General features: G+C 36.7%; 1 protein-coding gene across 2 annotated transcripts in view; it reads left to right on the forward strand.

Moving 5' to 3' along the window:
* Window positions 1–15904, forward strand: part of LOC122798822 (ubiquitin carboxyl-terminal hydrolase 47-like) — an 831248-nt gene that overhangs the window by 24492 nt on the left and 790852 nt on the right. For both annotated transcript variants that reach the window (XM_044067947.1, XM_044067946.1), the window contains exon 2: window positions 4934–4978. In XM_044067947.1, the coding sequence (XP_043923882.1) occupies window positions 4934–4978 (45 nt within the window). The remainder of the gene's footprint in view (window positions 1–4933; window positions 4979–15904) is intronic.

Here is a 15904-nt window from a genome sequence, read left to right on the forward strand (position 1 = left end):
TTTATGAGGAACAGATCAAAAATATAAGGCAAAAATGTGGATTTTCTGTGGAAATCTGGACAGTTGAGAGTTATGTCTGATGTACTTTATACATGCTGCATCAAAAATGGTCTCAAACCAAATGAAAAAGTGCAACACAGTAGCTTATGGCAAAAGAGTTGATTCCACCTGAGATAGTGTAAATGGTATTCCACTTCAGACAGATACAGTCATAACAGACTCAGGTACTTATATGAATAACCATTTCTCATTCAATCCTCATAACTCCACAATAGTTAGAAACTCTTTCTGTCTGGCCAAGTTAATTTCTAAGAGAATATCTTCAAAATTCAAAGAACTCATTCTACTATTGTAGTCTTACCTTACAATATCCATCACTGAAAACAGTGCCCCCTTTAGTAGGTACAAATCCATACATATAATTCAACTAGAAAGGCTCCAAAGATTTGATTTTTAACAAAGAAGGACTAAATTTTTAACCAAGAAAATTAAAGGCCTTAAATTCTTCATCCACCCCAGATTAGCACAACTGCCCTTATAGTCAGTAGCCTACATGCATACCTCTCAATTGTACAGATTTTCCCAGAATGCCCAGATTTGTGCCTCATATTTTTGGTCCATTTCTCATAAAATTGTGGTATTCTGACAAATCACTGGAAAGTCATTGAGGATTAAAGTCAGAAAATAATGGCAGACATTTGAGTTTTAGACTTCATACAATTCAGAAAATTCATGCTAATGCAAAACTTGTAGTTCTATCAATTTATTAAATTTGTAAGAGCAAGACTTAAAAAGTGCCCTATTTTTGGGCCTTTATCTCTCCATTCTTGATGGCTTTGTCTAGATTTTTTCCTGGAAGAGTTTGAGAGGTATGAGTACATGTTGCTGTGAGGTGACTTCTGTCTTACTTTTTGAGCCATGAATGACCCAGTTCTATCAGACCACCTATCTCTTAGCAAAACAAGTGGCTCTACAAACAGCTGCACTACGGACCTAAATCTGCACCAACAAATAAACAAGACTCATTAGAGGGACTGGTTCCTAACTCAACATATTCCTAACTTATGCAATAGGTTACCACTACATGTCAAACAAAGTAGTACTTAGGCTATCTTTAAGGCTAGTCTTCACAGCTAGATGGGTAGCTATCCATTTACAACAGGGTTATCATGTATTGCCTGCTCGATCTGAGACATGAGCACTATTAATTGTTTGAAAATGGTGGCAAGAATTTTTAAGTTTGTCTGCATAAAGGTGTACATGGCTAGGCTTCTTATAGCCACCATGATCCCTTGCATGAGCTCCACTTTGAACTGTCAGCTCTTATAAACAGAGTGCCAACATGCTGAAAAAAGGATACTGAAAATGCAGGAGAAGAGAGAATATCAAACATTGGTCTTCTCCTTTAAAGTTATTTTTTGTAGGGAGCAAGACTCCTGCACTGCCCCCTCCACTGTGGGAGGGATAGCTACCCAAGTCTAATATATATTCCTACTCCAAATTTGCCATAACTTGGAGAAAAGGGAATATTCTGAGAAATGGCAATTTCGGACTTAGTATATATATTTTTTGAATAGTTACTGCTTTCATGGTACGTCCTGTGGTTCTATATTCCATATGTAACATAAGTATATTCCCATATAATGTTGGATAGTGTCCATTACTACTTTCTCCATAATTTTGTGTAGAATACTAGTTAAACTAATACCCTTTAGTGACCAGGCAGGATTAAAGCCTCTTTCTATAACATATGGCTTAACACAACATAAAGGAGTTTGGTTAGTTTTTTTTTCCCATTGTTATATTAAAGAAACCAGGAGGTGCATTCTTAGCTTCTCTGAAATCAAAATTTATTTATTTATTTATTTATTTATTTATTTATTTATTTATTTGTTTGTTTATTTACCTGTTTGTTTATTTATTTATTTTTGGCTGCTTTTTACATATCTGCAGTTGCGTAACAGTTATATAATTGGCATTTCCCCTTTGGAACTTTTACAGTCCAACCTATTTCTTATTTTGAAGTTGTCATTTTTTAGTTTAATTACAATAATCATGACCTTCAGATGAGTGCTCAGTTTCCCATTCATTTCTCTGGATGAAATTTAAGAATATCTTATTACTACATACAGGCTTTGATGCTAGGCTTAGATTATAATCATATCTGGACGTATTGAATTCACCTGTATATTTACATCTTAGGGGTTTATATTCACAAAAGCAGAAGTCAGTGATTTCCTAGAACAAACTGACAATAGCCTGAGGTGAAATATTTGAATTAGTGAGGACAGTATCCAAGTCTGTTTTCAAAAATGTAGGATATATTGTGTCATAGTGCCCATTAATTTTATAAAGGATTAATCATTTATGATGGAGTTTGGTTTACTCTTAATTTGAAATGTCTCTTGTTTAAAGAGGATATACGTATGAGGTGGGGGCATAAACTTCCAAGATTTGTTGTTAAGACATGTAAGATACTAACATCACTATCTTGATGTTATAGTGTTTGTTCCAGATTATTTTAACTACCATAGTAGAATAACATTTGAACATATTTATTTCAGGCTGACTACTTACCCACAATGCAAGAGTAGCTAAAACTATTTAAAAGGATTGATTTTTCATTGATTTTCAATACTGGTGTTGAGCCAGGAAATTCTGATGCTCTGTAGTGGGGCATAGATGGTATACTACAGGTTCCTATAATATATTTTTTTATAGTTTTATTTGGGTACCAGCACAGCAACTGAGGTTGTTACCCACACAAAACTATTAGGAGTAATTATAGACAAAGACCTGAAATTTGACTTACACGTGCATCATACTATCAGCAAACCTCACCAAAACCTCAGTATCATCTATAGACATAAATACTTCCTTAGCCCCTCCACAAAATAAGTTCTAGCTTCCACTTACCTATTAGTATCTTTTGTATATGGTGCACCTCTACTTACTAATCTCCAATTCTCCCTAAAAGCTAAACGCGTATAACAAAATTGCCAGATTTGCGACTAACGTCAGACACTATACCAATCACTGTACCACTCTTCACAGTCCCAACTGGTTTGAACTACCTCACTACCTCTCCTACCTGCAACTAACAACAGCACACAAAATAATCTTTAAACCATCAGACCGTCCTGCTCTTAGCATGATATTCAGTTCCTACCATCCAAGAAGGCCTCTCAGATCCAAGAATCAGCACTTTTCGCTGGTACAAAAACCACACCTGCCAGCTGGCCAGCTTCTATATTCTTGTTTGGTAGCCAAAGCATGGAATGCCCTGCCATTAACTATTAGAACCACTCAAAATCCTGATGTTTTCAAAATTTCCCCAAGAAACTACTTATCTTCTATCTGGAATTACACCTGCACCTTGTCTCCTTTTGTCAAAACCTAACTACTTAATGCTAACACCGATGTTCAAAACGCACTGTGCATTTATGCCAGGTGTTAGCCTTGCTATTTCTGTGTCAGAAATTTTTATATAATGTCTGTCTCTTTACCTTTGTGGATCCTTACATTTGGCAATTTGCTAGAATATCTGTAATACAAGCAGCTGTTTAATATGTTATCCATACCATATATACTCTTGTAATGTACTTATTTCACTCTGTTTATGTTTCTTGCTATTTGTGGAGGTTTTCTCCACAGGCCTCCACTGAAAATGGGCTCACAAAGGCCCAGTGGACTACCCAGGTAAGGCAATTCAAATAATTATTGTTGTTAAGTAATTTTTAGTCCTGAGGAGATTTTTGTTTTTGTTCTAGATTTTAGGAATTGTTTACAAATATTGGCACTACCACCTATCATAATAGATCAGCGAAAATGACAGGATGTGTGCTCTGATGTATAGTTCTGACCTTTTGATCAGGTTTCATTAACAGCACAATTGCAATCTTTTTCATCAAAGCAGAGTGAATTCTAAATTTCATAATTCACTGTTGAGGCTTCTAGCATTTAGCAAAGCTACCTTAACCTCTGATTTTTACTCTGTGTATTTTTAATTATTATTATTATTATTATTATTATTATTACAATTACTTTGGAGTAAGTATAAGGTTAAAAGACATTAAATGGCATGCAAAATCCTACTGTTTTGGACTCGTACTTCTCAAGGTCTGATATGAAACCCATTAGCACAAAGCTGATTACACATCTTATTCTAGGCCAATGGCCAATGGCCAATAGCCAATGGACCTTGTAAAATGGATAACCTGGTAGAAAATCAGAGGTAACTCATGATTTGTAAATAGATACACTCATTAGAAAAAGACATTTCTAACCTATACATTCTGTTATTCCATGGTTATAGTGGGCCAGTTAATATTCAGCAAATGGATTCTCTCGTTTTAGCCTTCTTAGTGTGTTTCATAATAACATTTATTATTATTGCTTTCATTAAACCAGCAACATTAATAATAATAATAATAATAATTACGATAACATTTTCAAAAGTAGCAAAAATAAAACAGACTTTCCTTTACTAGTTATGTACAAGACCCCACAGTAGCATTCTTTCTGTGTAAATACCAGTGTGCTTTGCATCCTTTCTAGAAACAAACAGGTTATAGTCTTTGGCGTCTATCATTTTCCTCCAGATCCCACTCAAATACATACAACATTGTTCATTGCATCTTACTTTTATTTTGTTATAGTCTAATCTAATTTAGGGTCATTGTGTTTAGCTGTTTCATTGCACTTTCTGATTCTGGATCACAGTATCATTTCATTAGCATTCTGTAATCTTTCAATGTTTTTCTTTGTAAAGTCGTTCTCTGTTACTATGAAAATGAGGAAAATTGTGCTAGGCTAATGCTACATTTGTTATAATAGTCGCAAAACAGGAATATGTAATTGTTTTACCATTATTCTACTAAAATGAAGAACGCTTTCTATTCCTGAAATTCATACATTTGGTTTAACTTTGCAGCAGATTCTAGCGTCCAACCAGAAGAAGGCATAGAACTTAGTGAAGGTAAGCACTGTTACATTTTACAGGATATCTTATGAAGTTCTGATTAATCACCATTATAATGCTGTTTTCTTTCATTACTTCTCTTTGGTAAGCTAAAATTACTTCTATTTTTATTGTTGGTGATATAAGGTTTTTACATCATAACTTGCACCCACATCATTATCAAAGTAACAATATAGTTAAGCCTAGAAAATTAAAGCTGTGTGTTACTTACAAGCTTCACTGTATAGTCCTGAGTTTGATTTCCTAAGTCTCCACTTGCCTACTGTTTGAGCAAGCCACATAGCTAAGCAGTGCTCCTGACTTACTTTAACAATACTGCTGACTTACTTTAAGCAGTACTCCTGAGCTGTCTCCAAAACTTCTCTGGGGTGGGAGGTTGGCATAATGGTTAATCTGTTTGCTTTACAGACACAAGGTACAGGGTTTGATTCTCACAGGGGGTAATTGGCTAGGCTTAAAATGGCCCGCAAGGGCAATTAGCCTAGTACTAATCTATCTATCTATAAAAGGGGTGTTTTTACCTCCAGGGTTTACATGATTAATAAATATATAAAACAAAACATAGTAGCAATTGTAACAGTAATAAAAATGGATTACTGGAGTGAATCTACAATTAGGACCAGCCATTGATGAAACTTGGACAGGTCATAGAATGCCAAGACACACTACTACTGTCCAATGGTACCTCACTCCCACGGCATCCACACCAGTCCCCTGTACCCCATGACCTCCCCCACGGCACAATTCCTACTAAATTCACACTCATCCCACTACACCCCCCCAAATTTTTCATCATTCCTAGTCTCATCACACCATTAAGATTATTTCTTTCTTATTTTTTGCACACTCTGTCTTACTGTTTAGATTTCTGTTTACATTATTTCAACCCAAGTAACTGGTCAAGACTGCTATCTAATAGTACATAAAATAATTAAATTAAGATGGTCAGTAGACTCCCAGAGGCCATGGAGGTCTAGATGTTCTGAAATGCATTCTACAGCTTTTTTTAATATTGATATTGCAATGATGACCTGAAAAAAATCATGGCTATCAGAAAAGTGATGTTTTATATTCCTTTAAGGAAGAAATATGTTCTGTACAAAGCTTAATGTTCAAAACTGGTGAAATGGTATTTCTCCCAAAAAATGAGTGTACAAATGCTTGTGAATGCACATAAATGATATCATGGAACAGTGTCTTCTTCCCAGTCCTTCCCCACAAAAAGGTAGTTGCTTTGTGCACATTACTCTAGTATTAGACTTGCAAGAAAGTGAAAGAATGGTTCCACTTTGAAGGATCAAAATTTCAAAATCTCGAACCTCTGATCGTTGAAGACCACAGAATCAAAGTGATGAAATATCGAATGTTGTGAATGGAGATCGCTGTACAGTGCGAAATGAGAACTTTACTGTTCTCTTCACTGTAGGACAATCTTGGAGTTGGTATATTTAAGTAGCAGGAGGGTGTGGGGGGTGCAGGGGGCTTGCACCTCTGCAAAAACATGAGATAAGACATATTTACGTTTTAGTTTTTTTTGTACATTCAATATTTCAGCACTTTGAACCTCTGGTCTTTGAAGATCAGAGGTTTGATGTTCTGAAATGTTGATCCTTCAAAGTGAAGCCTAAAGAACAAATGGCCACAACCATATATTTCATTATTAATATCATACGCATACACCACATATCTTCTCACCCCTACCTATCTAAAGTCAGCTGTCTTCATTGTATGCATCTGATGTCAAACTGAAAAAAATAGTCACAATAACATATTTCAGTGTGTTCCTGTCAGCTATTGAAACACAGCCTATCTTTTACCCCTACCCCCATAAGACAAGAATGTGTATACATATCTAATATTTGATGGTGAGGAAAATGAAAAGATAATCACCACAACAATGCATTATGATTTGTTGCTCCGTAAACATACTCTGCCACTAGACAAGCTATAGCAGCTTTCTGTGCAAACTTCCAGTATTTGATTGTGAGTTATAAAAGTAATTACCGCACTACTCCCTCCCTCTTTAAAGGAGAAGATGGCCATGCCCCTAGTGATTGGGAAGACATGAATTTCAGCACAACTCCTGGTCAATTCCCAGTTAAAGTTGTGGATGTGAAGAGTGGTATTGTCCTTAGGGTGGTTTCAGCATTGTATGACTCATTCTGGAGACAAGATGATATGCCATCATACCCCATTGCATGTCTGACACTGGCTGTTGGAACTACATGTAGTGGGTTTGGAAAGTTAGAGTAGAAATAAAAACAATCCTTGGAAGCAATTTGTCACTGGCACAGATACCAATCTCCCCACAGTCTAAGAATGAGTCAGAGTTATTCTAGGAGAGGTAAGCTGGCCTGATGGACCTGGTGGGTGAAGAAAGGCCCTGGGGCAGCTCTAAAGTGGAAAAAAAGACAAGTCCAGAAGAATAACATGGTGAAGAAATACCAGCCTTCAGTTTCATAAGGCAGACAAGTATTATTGTAACAGGTCCAGGTAATAATAAGTCTTTCAGACATTGCAAAAGTTCTTATTGCAGTGAGTTCATGATAATTTGGTACAACCTTATCAAACTGTGTACTAGTCAACAGTTTCTTAAACTGGATGATAATTCATATGTGTTTATATATTTTATCACATAAGAGGATACTATTTAGAGAAAAAATGTCCTATAAAATGTGTCAGTTATGCTGTAATACAAACTTTTACTAATGAAGAAAGGTGCAATAACTATTACAAAATTATTTAAATTTGTATGGTGTAGTATATAATTTAAAATTGTTTGTTTCCAAGTTAAATGCTGACTTGTAATATTGAAATGAGCATGTTTCTTGTTTGTAATAAATTAAAGATCTTTCAGAGGAAATAACTACATGAACAAAAATCTACACTTTCACTTCAAAATACCAAGAGCTGGAATATAGCCAGGGTAAAGTAAATTTTTAGGGGTCATGTAGACATTGAAATTAATTAAAAATTGAGTATAAAATTGTTATTGAATGTAGTATATAGCAGTGTACCTTTCTATAAATTGACCCAATCTTTTATAAGTTCAAAGGTTCATACGAGATTTCTAGGCTATTAGCCCTAGGGCCTGTATAGGCCTAGCCATGTTATACCCTTGTTCTCTCATTAACCAGGTTGTATGGTCTATATTTGCAGCATGAGTCTATGATCAGCAGTGACTGCCCTTATCCAAGAGGGACAAAGGTGATACTCCTGGGGGTAAATTTATGGTCTCCCCATCCAGTTGCCTAAGTTACTCTTAAATAAGGTCATTGAGGAGCTCTGTTTTATGTCAATTGGGAGTTACTTCCAGAGGAGTGACAACCTCTGGGAAACATATCTGTCTCTCCAGCATGTTATGTTAATGTCACAGACTTGGTTAAGATCTTTAGAGTAAGTGAATTTTGTTCCATTTAGCTTGTGGATGCCAGCATTTCCATTAGGGCAGGGTCTGAGACTGCTCTGTAGGCCAGGCACAAGTTGTCTCATAGTCGCCTATTAGATACAGATTACAGTGACAGGGCCTTCAGTCTGTCCATGTAGGTCATGTGTTGAAGGCCCTGAATTTTCTTGATGAGAAACCTCTGAGGTCTCTCCAGCTGCTGCAGGTGTCTGGTGAGGGAGCGTTGTACTCTACTAGTCTTCTGATGAGTGATGAGTACAGGGGAGTTATAACATCCTTAGCTCTGGATGCAATGCCCTTAATTATGAGATGTGCAACATAGAAGCCCTTCCTTACCACTGTGAACACATGGTGATTAAAGTTAAGGTTACTATCAACCTGTGTTCCCAAGTCTCTCTCCACAGGGTTTGAGCTAAGGGGGGCACTGTTAATATTGCAATTTGCTGGGACCCCCCCCCCTTTGCTGAAAGGGGTGATAATGCATTTTTTTATGTTTAGTTTAAGTCTGTGACTTTGGCACCAATCATTTGTCTGTGTAAGCCCTTTTTGTAATATGTCAACATTGTTGGGTCATGGGTGGCTCATGCTATTTGACTGCAGGACTGCACCCCTCCTAGCTGTAAAAAAATAGCTTTAAAAAAGAAAGAAAACAAATGCAGGTCACAGAACTTCATGCATGCACACTTGCAGAGTTTCCTATTATCCAGACTGCTGGTGAGCCAGTCCAGAGTATGTGCACAGAATCCTGACTGAGACAATCCAGATTAGGAAGACCACATTCAACAGTTGTGATCCAGTTTAGGAAGACAGCATTCAGCAGCAGAGATCCCAGAAGTTTATGCAGTTACAACTGCATAGACTGGAAGGCGATTGGAGTTCAACATCTGCAGGCTGGGTAGCAGCTTGCTCTCATGTGAAGGGGAAGGACTTTGCTCTCACAGGCTTACTTTGCAGCAATGGAAGTAAGTATTATCAACAAACTTTGCTGGCTGGGTATACTTTGTAGCAATGGAAGGAAGGTGGGTGTGTGTGTAAAATGCCCCAGTAAAATATACCTGGTGACTAGACTCAAACCCTGTACCTTTGGACCAGGTAGCAAGAGCTTGAATTCCCTACCAACCACCACTTGTGAAAGTGTTGCCTCATATTTTTGTTCTTGTGAATTTTGTGGTTTTCTGGATTTTGAATTCACTAAATAATGACAGGCATTAGAATTTCAGACTTCATATTCTTCACTGAGTACATGGTAACACAAAGCCTTTAATTCTAACAATTTTCTGTTTATAAGATCAATATTTGAAATCTGTCCTTATTTTTGGGGCTGTAATTCCCCCATTATTGGCTTTGTCCAGGTTTTTTGTGCTAAGAGGTTGAAAGCTGTGGTGAGAACTGAATTCACTGAATGATAGTCATTTAAGTTTAATTCTACCTGTCTTTCAAGAAACAGCTGATTTGGCATACAGCTATGTTACTCTGACTATAGTGCGCAGGGTCCTGGGTTCAAGTCTTGGCAGTGAAATGCATGGTGGTAACACAGCATTTTATTCTAGCAACTTTCCAAGATTATACAAGCAATGTTTAAAATGTGCTCCTAGTTTTTGGGCTTTTGTCCCCCCTCCCCCAATACATTTTGGCTTTTTCCAGATTCCTTGTGCTTAGTAAAAATAAAATGAAAACTCCAGTAAAAGCTAGAAATTTCACTGAATGACCTCCCAAACCACTTTCATCAGAGGCACATGGGATATTTGCAAATGATCCTTATGAACATCAGGTGTTTCAGCTAATTCATGATTCTGATACACCCCTGGAAGCTGGTCTGCTGGCAGAGGTGGAATTCCCAACTTTGACTGTATGTGTTCTGTCAGAGAGCCAGTTGGCTACCCATCTAGTGACATATGGGTTAAGTCTCAGCTGGGTGAGTTTATCAATGATACCTGAGTGGGGGGTGTCAAAAGCCTTGGTTAAGTCCAGATAGGCTGTATGTACTGTTTTGATTTCATCTAGGGCTTTGGTGACATTTTTGAAGATGTCCACTGGGTTTAGTAAACATGATCTACTCTTAACAAATCCTAATTGGACCAGGTCAAGAGTTTGAAGGTTACCTATATCTTTGTTGACAAGGTTGGTTAGGCTTATGGATCTATAGTTCCCAGAGTTGGTTAATGGACCCGCTTTGTGGAATGGAATTGCTATTGCTGTTTTCCACTCTGCTTGGACAAAGCCAGTACTTATACTGTGGTTGAAGAGAGTGAAAAGTAGTTCTGCTAGGTCCTGTTTTAGACCATTTAGTAGGCAGTCTGGGATTTTATCTGGTCCCATAGAAGCTATATTTTTGGCCATGGAGAGTAAGGTTATGACCTGCTCTTTATAATTAGTTTCACGGTAGAATCTGACTCTGATGAATATAATGATTGAAAACATGTTTTCAAATTCCAGACTCATTATACATTTATACTGGTTGATGTAACTGAATTAGATGGCAATAGCTTATTTGTTTAATGTGAAGAAAACAAAACTTTTGCTATTTAATTGTTGTTGAAAAGTGATCCAGACAATAATATTTACAATGTTGCATTTTTTGGAATATGGTAGAAGTCGCACATTTCTGATGCCAAAATGAAGAATATAAAAAAAAAGTTGACAATCATAAGAGTGTTTAATAAGGCAAAATCAAGAACATAATCAGAGAGTTTTGCATCAATGTTTCCTGACTGGGAACAATAGGCTAAACAAAAACAAGGACACTGAAGAGGTTGTACTCATGAAGTAAAGTTTGAAAGTTATTTATATGTTGCTTTGGTCTATGTATAGTTGACATTTCTTTAGTAAGTTTTTGGATAGAAAAGGAAGGAAAAGGCAGTTATATTCAGAAGAAAGTAATATTTTTCAAAGTCTGTATTACAGACAGGCTTATAATCCCACCTATGTCTGCTCATTTATATCATTGGATTGCTGAGGGGCTGACTACCTGACTCAGAGCAGTGATGTAAGTATGGATTTTTTTTTATTTTCATTGGCTTTTTTTGTTTGTATAGAAAGAAAACCGTAGGACTATTTGACAACAGTCTATGCATTCATTGCTGGGGGACTACCTGGTTCAGGACAATGCTTTATTTTTTATTGGCTTTTATGTTTACATGGAGATTATATTGAGGGACCATTGTGACAATACTGTGTACAGTTTTTATTGGCTTTATGTTTACATGGAGATTATACTGTGGGACCATTGTGACAATAATGTGTGCACCCATTTACAGCACAGCATTGTGGGGGTGAGGACTGAGTATCTCAAGGTACAGTTCTTTGAACATCATTGCATTTAATTTTCACTGGCATTTTTGATGTAGAATGTGTACTCTATGATTACTGTGACAATATGCTGTAGAATTACTCACAACACTGCAGTGCTGGGGGACCAAGTACCAGGCGTGTTGCAGTAATGCTCACATTATTTTATTTTGTTTTAAGTGGCTTTTTTGTGTATGTTGATTACACTGTGAGACCACTGTATCAGTGCTTTGCACAAACATTAACAGTAATCTCTGTTTAATTTTAACTGGACATTTTGTTTATTAGGAAAGTATACGGTAGGACTACTATGACAACAGTAATAGAAGTTATTAACAACAATGCATTGGTGTGGGATTTTATGCCTGCCCCCACAACTATAGCAAGGTCATCAGTTTCCTGTCCAGCTCCGTGAACTTGCATCCTGCTCCGCTCAAAGCTGAGGAGCAGAAAAAGCTCTTTGTTTCAAGGATTAGGGCTGTTGCAAGAGCCCTGTGGTTCCTGCACAACTCCAGATGTAGTTGTGACTTTGTAGTTGAAACTAAGTTAGTAAATGCAAAGATAAAAATAGAACAAAACAGATGTCATACCACTGAGTAGTTTAATGTAAACTATATCACATAAAACTATAAGTGCTTTCATCCCAAAAGTAAGGGCTTCCTCAGATACAAAACATCTAACAAGTGCAGTCTTATAAAAGTATATTAATTAATCACATGTGCTAATCTACCCAATGAGAATTATTGACCAATTTTCTATTAATCAAAAATATGTGTGCATAACCATCAAACATTAAATATCACAGTAAATAAATATAAAATTTATAAATATACAATATGTAGCAATAAATATTTGTAGTATAAAAATATAACAATTAGATTAAATACCCGTAGATTTTAATTGTAAAATGCCATTAATTGACAGCTGGTCATTCAAAGTGGGGGAAAATATTGCATTTAATTTGACCTGTAAGAAAGGATCTCTAGCTTCAATCATTGATTCCCCAAAACCCACCCCTTATGGGTTTAGGAATTTCTTCCACCAAATAGAATAAACAGTTTTTAAAACCATTACACACTATAGAATGTTTATATAATGCATTGCTAATGTCCTTTCTTTGTATTACCACTGCTAATAAATTCTGGTTTTTAGTTGTCTTTGTGTCTTTCCAACTTAAAATCTATTGCAGGGCATACATAAAGCAATATAAACAACCCCCACAGTTTTACAGTTACATTTAGAATTGTTTTCCGTGCTTCTTGGGTAAGATCTAATAGTTAGTTATATTAGAACTGTCATAAATAAAACGACACTGTGAACATGTACCACATTTCATAATGCCATATCGTTGCTCCTGCTTAACTGGTCTTTCAACTATATTTTTTATATTCTTACCTCTTTCATACATAAAATTTAGGGTGTCCAATTCACATAAGAGTATCATTCCACCAAAAATCATAAAACCGATTCAAATTCCTAATAATAAGAACATTTATCTGCTCACTGAGGTTAGAGAATGGTAAAACCATAGCCTTCTCAAAACAATTGCCTGTATTTATAACTTTAACATTTAAATCAGTGGCTGCCCTCAAAATAAGTGCATATTTGTTGTTCCAATCATCTTTATTTATTTATTTATTTGCAGTTGGTTTACCAGGATAGTCCATTGGGTCACAAAGAACCCATTTTCAATGGAGTCCTTGGGAGAAAAGCTCCAAGCAGAAAATTACAGTGAAATATCTTGTTACAAATTGTTATAGTTACAAAAGCCTAGTAAAAACAATTACAAATACAACAGAATAGTGATTAATATACAATCAAAAGAGAGAATAAAATCTACAATATGATAACAGAGGTGACTTTACATATATGGTATGTTACACTAAGAGGTGCATGTTATGCAATCGGTATCAAGGCTTAAACAAGTGACATCAGGATGTATGAGATAGGAGGAGAAAAGAAGAGAGGAGAGGAGATTATATGGGGTGATAGCAAGAGCATTCCCACTGGGAAAATAGATGTGAGTGAAGAGATTTTTTGAAAGAACGGATGTTTGAGGTGGTGTGGATGGGTGGTGGTAGGGAGTTCCAGAGACGAGCTAGACTATAGGATAGGAGATTTTTTCCTGGGGGACGAGATGGTTTATACAGTTCTATTAGGTTTTGGTTGTTAGATCTAAGTAGTCTATCAGGGAGGTGCATTTTGAAGGTAGAGGAAAGGGAGGGAGAGAGGGAAGGGTAGAAAATTAGCTTGTGGGCGACAGTAAGTTGAGTATAGCTAAGATGATTGGTGAGTTCCAACCATTTTAGTTTGTGGAGAGATGAGCAATGGTGTGAAGTGGACTTATGGCCAGTAGCAAGCTTGGCAATTTTGTTATAGCAAGAGGAGAGTTGTGATTTGAGTGAAGATTGTAGGTTAGTTAAGAGTGGGGCGCCATAGAGGAGGGAGGGGGTGAGAAATGTGGTGGAGGGTGTTAAATAGCGATTTTGTTGGTACAGCATACCTAGTTTTTTATGTTTTTTTTTTTTTATGTTAAGTTGAAGATGGGAGCAGAATTTGAGCTGACTATCAATTTGGACACCTAATAATTTGGCCTCTGAAATGAGTTTGATGGGTGTATTACTATGACTAGTGATAGGGAATGTACTTATATTATAAGAGGTGGCTTTGGATGGGGTGAATAGCATTAGTTTGGTTTTAGATGCATTTTTAAGGAGGGTGGAGATGCCTTTCCAAAACTTTTGGGGGTTTATTTTGTTATTGTTTTGGAGTATAGAAAAATAGTTCTGTCGATCTATGATGATTAATTTTTTTACTTTGTTCCTAAGCATTTTGAATTCATTATGAGTGAGGGGAGTCCTAAGTTTTTGGTAATATGCCCAAGCTTTATCTCTGAGGTGCATGGTTGCTAGTGTGTTTTTTGTTAGCCAAGGAGCAGTTTTGTTTTTTATTCTTTTTGTCCATAAAGGAACATGGTGGTCTAGGAGGTTCAAGAAGGTTGTGTTGAAGTGGATGACTGCTTGTTCCAGTGGCAAAGTTTTTAAAGTATTCCAGTTTATTGCTTTTAGAGAGTTGGAGAAGGTAATGGGATTGAACATTTTTTGGTGGCGTATAGTAATATAAGTGTGTGTAAGATGCAATGGAGAGGGCAAACGACATATGAATGTGGGTAAGTGATCACTAAGGGAATCGGGAAAGGTGCCGCTGTCTGAGAAATAATGAGGGTGGGAGACTAAAATCCAGTCAAGGATACTACCATTATGGACTTGTTTTGAGGGCCTGGTTATGGAGTTGATCAGTTGTGAGAATATATAGAGGTTAATGTTAGGTGGGTTTGTGGGAGACTGTATAGAGGACCAGTTGATACTAGTGTCCCCCAGAATTATTGTTTCCATGCTAATGTTAATAGAAAGCTAGGAGAGGATGTCCTCAAGTGTAGAAGTATTGTCACCAGGAGGGATGTAAAGGGAGACTATACATATGTGTTTATGTTGGTTAACTTGAAGTAGGGCTAAAAGTAATTCAGCTTTATTAAACTGGGGTGTGGGTTTGTTATAAGGAGTAACTGATAAGGAGGATAAGTATAAGAGGGCTACTCTGCCTCCTTTTTTGTGGGTTCTTTCTTTTCTAATGATTGAGTAGTTGGGTGGTATTATTTCAGTATCTTTTATATGGGGTTTCAACCAAGTTTCAGAGATAGACAGGATATCTGGTTTATTGTGTGCAACCCAGGCATGGAGATTAGGGACTTTGTTAGCTATGCTTTGGGCATTTAAGGAGGTGAATAGTAAGGATTTATCTATTGAGGGTGATGTGGAGGGTCCTGGGTTGGGGTGTATGTCTCCAGAAAGTAGTAAGGTGGCTAGATGTAGGAGTAGGTTACAAAGGTAGTTAGATTGCTTGGAGTCAGGGGTGAGTTTTATTAGGTATGTGAGTTTATTGTTGGGTGCAGAGGGGATAGGATACTTATAAGGGGTTATGAGTTTGTAGGGGAAGAGAAGGTGGTGTTGTATAGGGTACAGGTAAGGAGATATTGGGATGTGTGGGTGTGAAAGGGGTTGGCTAAGATGATAAGTTATGTGTAATGGTGGAGAGTGTTTAATGCTTGTAGGTTGGGTGAGGTAGTGAAAGTAGGTTATACTGAGAAGTAGTAGTAGTTGGAAAGAGTAGAATTGTGATTTTGAGATCATGGTAAGATAGAGTAGTGAGAGTAGGTTATTTATAACTAA

This window comes from Protopterus annectens, chromosome 3.part1 (assembly GCF_019279795.1).
Source record: "Protopterus annectens isolate FY-2018-M chromosome 3.part1, PAN1.0, whole genome shotgun sequence".
NCBI classification, from domain to species: Eukaryota; Metazoa; Chordata; order Ceratodontiformes; family Protopteridae; genus Protopterus; species Protopterus annectens.